This window comes from Arachis ipaensis, chromosome B07 (genome assembly GCF_000816755.2).
Source record: "Arachis ipaensis cultivar K30076 chromosome B07, Araip1.1, whole genome shotgun sequence".
Classification (NCBI taxonomy): domain Eukaryota; kingdom Viridiplantae; phylum Streptophyta; class Magnoliopsida; order Fabales; family Fabaceae; genus Arachis; species Arachis ipaensis.
In genome coordinates, this window is record NC_029791.2 from 579,588 (window position 1) to 585,571 (window position 5,984).

Sequence of the window (5,984 nt, forward strand, 5' to 3'; positions counted from 1 at the left end):
TAAATAAATTGTGCTAATTAATTATATTTAAATTGATATGATATAGTATCAAAAAGTTAGAAGATTGAAAATGTATTATGAAATTATTTTAGACTATGTTTTAATATATTATAAATGGATAAATGGATAAATAGATTCTTTAGTCTCATAGGCGAGCCTGTCAAATTAGTGTCCGTTTACTCTGCAGTCTACGACAAAGAAATTCAAATGTGGGTTAGGTGGTAAAAGACCGATTCAGCTAATTTTTTTCCCATTCATAATTATTCACTACTATTTGAGTATTTGGTTTCTCCGACAGTGTTTGTTTTGAGGTACTGACACAGAGATTGAGAGACTGAGATTCAGTATTATGTTTGTTGGTTCAGAGATTGGTACTAAAATTTCTGTCTCTGTCTCTAAAATTTCAGTATTTCAGTACCTCCAAAAAGTAAGGATAGAAGACTAAAATTTTTAGAGATGGAGACTGAAACCTTAATAACATTTTATACCTAAAATACTCTCATTTCAATTAATTAATTCCAATTTTACTCTTTGTGCAAATTAAATTAGAGTTTCATTCTTGTTTCAATTTTTGTCTCCCATTTTACACTTAACAGAATACTGAAATTTATTTCAATCTCTGTCTCTTAGTCTCTGTCTCTCAATCTCAGTCTTTTCGTCTCTGTTTGCACCACCAGCCACTACTTTCTTTCTTATATTTTACATGTAATATGTCACTTGTAAGAGTAGTCAAAATATTCGAGATGTACTACTCAAGTATTTTAACTTTGAAAAGTAAAAAGACCAACAAATTTTGTGATTTGTAGTTATTAAGTAGTTATTAATAATATTTTTAATGGTATGAGATTTCATCCAACGATATAGAATTATTCTTTTTTTTTGTTAGTTACATATTGACCAAAATTTAATAAAGTTATTGGTCCGTAAACTTTTTTTTTAATTTTTAAGCATCAAACAACATGAAATTAAAACTTTCCCGTTTTATCATGTATTAACAGTAATGCTCTTCATTTTATTATTTTCTTGAGAAAGGTTGTATGGTCAATAAACAGGATGTTTTTATATATGAATAATGCCACTCAATGGGTTTGGAATTTGGCTTCATTCAATGTGTTATAATTTGCGTGATTCCTCTCATAGTTGGAATTGTTCCTCGTAGCCGGCCAGGATCTATCTAACTTGCTCCTAACATTAATTCCTCTCAGTTTGGATTGTTTGTCATAGCCGGCCAGGATCTCTAACTTGCTCCATAACTATTAAGGGAGACAATTTTATTAAAAGATATTACCTATGTTATGCAGGTTCAGTTTTATGTTTTCGAGATTAAAGACTACAAGTTCACAGAGTCAACGAACATAAAAAACCATGTTTCAAAATCTAGTATCTAGGAGCAAAATCATAATTTTTATGCATCAAATTTTTTATTTTGTCAATAAAAAAAGAAATTATGACAAATATCATACAATATTTGCAGAACCATAAACATGCACGTAAATTTAATATAAATGTGATAGAAACGAAACTTTAGTATAAAGTATAAACATTGCTCTAAACAAGTATAAAACAATAACACTTTATAGAATTTCAAAATGTATGAGACATATACAAAAACTTTTACATAACTTCAAAGGACTTGAAACAAAGATAGAAAGAACAAGACAGACTTAGATAAAAGGAAACAAAATCTTATAGAAGGATAAATTGCAATAATGTAAAAAATTGAAAGAAGAGTGGAAATAAATCTATAGAAAACCAACTTAGGATGAAGTGACGAAGTCTATGCATGTGTATATATAAGTGTATTTTTGAGTAAAATTTTCAACCTTTTACTATTCTCCTATTTATAGATGAAATCGATCAACAAATAAAAGCAGCGACATTATTCCACCTTATTTAATTTTTTTCTTTTACCAAAGATAGGAGACTCGAACCAGCAACCTCTTAATTGAGTATAGGAAGACTATATATGCCATTTGAACTATTACTCATTGGCTTCCACCTTATTTAATTTGTTGAGTAACAATTTAGGTACTAAATTAATAACTATATATTTATATATGTTATTTTACATAATTTATATATTTTAATATATATTTTATATGAACAATTAATCAATAATTAATTTTAAATTTTGATTTATTTTTCACTCTCTTTTATATGTTGTTGTCACATATATAACTATAGAAAAAATTTAGAACCAGCAGTTTTATTGAAATCTGATCAGCATTTAACTAGTAAAAGTAAAGTGAATAATCTCATACATTTAGATGAAATTTCACACCATTAAAATCACTAATGATGACTAGTTGATGGTTACAAATCACAAAACTTACTAGTTCCCTATCACTTCTCATATAGCTAAATCCAGCTCATATAGTTGGATCCATTTGTTTTTCGAGTTAAATAATAAACCTTAAGATTTGATTTTAACTCGCTAAAAGATCATCCAAACTGAAGCAACTAAGTTCATCCATCAAGCATAATGATGATACATGCATGGACTAGTAATTTCTTGACCAAAAGTAAAAAGAAACTAGACTACGAGTAGTTGAAAGTCTTAGACACCAAATAAAGACATTTTACTATCTCAGCGCCTATCTAATGAAACAGAAAGTTAAAATATATATATAGATTCTCTAAATTTTGAATTTTACTTTAGAGAGTAAAGTTTGATCTCTCACCATTTATTTCATAGGTGGGACCAAGAGAAGATATGAGAGAGAAACCATTTAAAGGTGAGAGATCAAACTTTACTCTCTAAAGTGAAATTCAAAATTTAGAGGATCCAAATCCATATATATCGATTATTAAATGTAAAAATGGTAGTAGCGAATTGAAAGATAGCTACTACCCAAACCCAACAACCACACTAAAAAACAAAGTAGTGTTGAAGGGAAATGATCCTAATCCAAAGTATATAAAGGTGGCAAGGCAAACCCCTGTATGCATGCATTTCACACTCACACATACATACATACATACATAATGGGTGCGGCCACAGTAGCAATCCCCGAAGTGGTTCTAGAATCATCGAACGGGCAACGCAGAATCCCAGTGATTGGGCTGGGCACTGCCCCTGAAGCGAGCAGCAAGGTGTCGACCAAAGACGCTGTTGTTGAGGCCATTAAGCAGGGCTACAGGCACTTCGATGCCGCCTCTGCTTACGGCGTTGAGCAGTCCGTCGGAGAAGCCATCCAAGAAGCTCTCCAACTTGGACTCATTTCTTCCCGGGATCAACTCTTCATCACCACCAAAATCTGGGTCACTGACAACCACCCTCACCTCATTCTCCCTGCTCTCCAAAAATCACTCAAGTACGATACTTACTTATTACTTATTACTATTCTATTCTCTCAATTTGGTAGTTATTAATTAGGGAAAGTATGAGGAACCTATTTATATAATGTGTACAATAGAGGTTTAGGAAGTATTAGAGATATAATTATTAGTATTATCTTTTTCCATCAGTTTAAGCTTTTGGAAAGATGTTTATTATCACTAGTACTCGCATGGTTATTCTAGATAGTACGAGAGATGTTATTTTGTAACTTAATAGTCCATTGTACACATTGTACAAATAGTCCATTGTCTTTCTAGCGGGATCCAATTAATTAACATGCATGCAAATGCAGGACACTTCAACTGGACTACTTGGACCTGTATCTGATCCACTGGCCCATATCAGCAAAACCAGGAAAGGTGACATATCCCATTGAGCAGTCGGAGCTGGTGCCATTTGACATGGAGGGTGTCTGGAAATCCATGGAGGAATGCCAGAGACTGGGCCTCACTAAAGCCATTGGAGTCAGCAACTTCTCCATCAAGAAACTCCAGAAGCTTCTCTCCTTTGCAACCATCCCTCCCGCAGTGAACCAGGTGGAAGTCAACCTTGCCTTCCAGCAACACAAGCTGAGGGAATTCTGCAAGTCCAAAGGCATCACCGTAACTGCCTTCTCTCCTCTGAGGAAGGGTTCGAGCAGGGGAACCAACATGGTGATGGACAACGACGTTCTCAAGGAACTGGCTGACGCTCACGCCAAGACTGTTGCTCAGATCTGTCTGCGATGGATCTACGAGCAAGGCTTGACGGTTGTGGCTAAGAGCTATGACAAGGAGAGAATGAAGCAGAACCTGGAGATCTTCGATTGGTGTTTGACGGACGAAGATTACAAGAAAATCAGTGAAATCCATCAAGATAGACTCATCAAGGGACCCACCAAGCCTCTTCTCCATGATCTCTGGGACGAGGAAGACGAGCATCAGTAATTAATAATGCTAATTAATGCTATGCTCTCTCTCTAAATAAACTATCTATCATGGATATGTAATATCTACACCCAAGTTAAATTTCCCGCATTTGTCTTCGTTTTATAGGTCTTTTATTATACATGAGAATGCATGAGTTATTGTACTTACATATAATTCTACTGTACTTGTGTGTTTCTTTTGGCTATATATCCTCCTTGTATTAAAGTCTTATAAAGTTCAACCTTTTATTTTAAACGACCAATTCATAAACAAAAAAGAAAAGAGTTTAAATTGTGTTATGCTTTCAGGTTGTATTTTTGTTTTGAGCTGTGTCTTGTAACTTTCGCCTAACTTTTGGCTAGGTGTGTGACTGGGAAGTGACAACGATTATTGGAAAAAATAACAAATAAAAAAATGTCCATATTGTCTTCAAAACATTTCAACCTTGGATAATTATTACTCATATTTGTTTTCGGTGATCTAAAGAATTAAAGATGCATGAGTTTTAAGGAAAATGATTAGTTGATCATGTTACATAATACAAAAAAATATGATGATATATAAATCTAAGTGATTATAAACATAATATATATAAAAATTCTAAATCCTAATCCTAGGATAAAAAAATAAGGGCCACTTAAATAAATTGTTTCACCCTCAATATTACACAAATACATTATTTCTAAATCTAATACGCAAATACATTGATTCACATATCTATAAACAATCTGTAAACCGTTACTGCCAATAGCAGTTTATATAGATACGTGAATCAATGTATTTGCGTATTAGATTTGGAAACAATATATTTGCATAATATTGAGAGTGAAACAATTTAATTAAATTGCCCGAAAAATAAAGCACTAAAATTTAGGATTTTCAAAATTAATATATATAATAGAAGTATTTTAGTCATTTTCTATAATAGAGTATTGTAGTCATTTTCTATAAAAAATAATATTAATTTAGACCAGTTCAAAATTTGATTCACCATTTTTCGGTCAAATCAATTTGTCTAACCTAATTTTGACAAAAATAACACAATTTAGTCGATTATATATGCTAAATTTTAATTATTAAAAAACATATTTATAAAAAGACGTTTTCAACGTTTTTATCTGAGCGGCTCCCAACTATAAAATGTTTCTCCCAATCAGAAAAAATGGAAATAGGTTTTGTTAGGTAGATAGTAATTTTTGTAAATAATGTAAATAATGAATTCTAAAATTGATTTAATAAAGTAAAAAAATATTTTTTTAAATTATCTCCTGAATTTTAAAATTAAGATAATCATCTGCACACCTAATAAATTTAATATTCAGTCATTGTTAATTGTGTATGAGTAAATTAAATAAAAAAATAACTATTTAATTAAAAATAATAAACATAATCATCTGTATACCTATTAAATTGAATATCTAATATATCTATTATTCACATTATTTAATATTTTTATTATTTACCTATACTTTGCGAATGGTAATATGTGGTTGAATATTAATTAAACTACTTGTAGCTTAATTAATATTTATTAAGACGTTTTAAGAAACCACTAAAAGCTTATCTGCCCACCTGTAAGTTATCGAAATCAAAGAGTTGTTGCTGCCAGAAATATCCAAGGGTAATTTGGGAGTTCTGATTTGTGGTGTGTGTTGAACGTTGATAGTTGAAGTTTCATTGTTTGTTTATGAAAACAATGGCGGAGAACAAACATACAAGATAAAGGCACAAAATTT

At 31.4% G+C, this 5,984-nt stretch overlaps 1 protein-coding gene across 1 annotated transcript in view; it reads left to right on the forward strand.

The window, feature by feature from the left end:
- LOC107609107 (NAD(P)H-dependent 6'-deoxychalcone synthase) overlaps positions 1 to 4,503 on the forward strand; it is a 5,873-nt gene extending 1,370 nt beyond the window's left edge. Inside the window, exons 3-4 of the mRNA XM_016310942.2 lie at positions 2,924 to 3,314; positions 3,633 to 4,503. Of these exons, the coding sequence (XP_016166428.1) occupies positions 2,924 to 3,314; positions 3,633 to 4,266 (1,025 nt within the window). The 3' untranslated portion in view covers positions 4,267 to 4,503. The remainder of the gene's footprint in view (positions 1 to 2,923; positions 3,315 to 3,632) is intronic.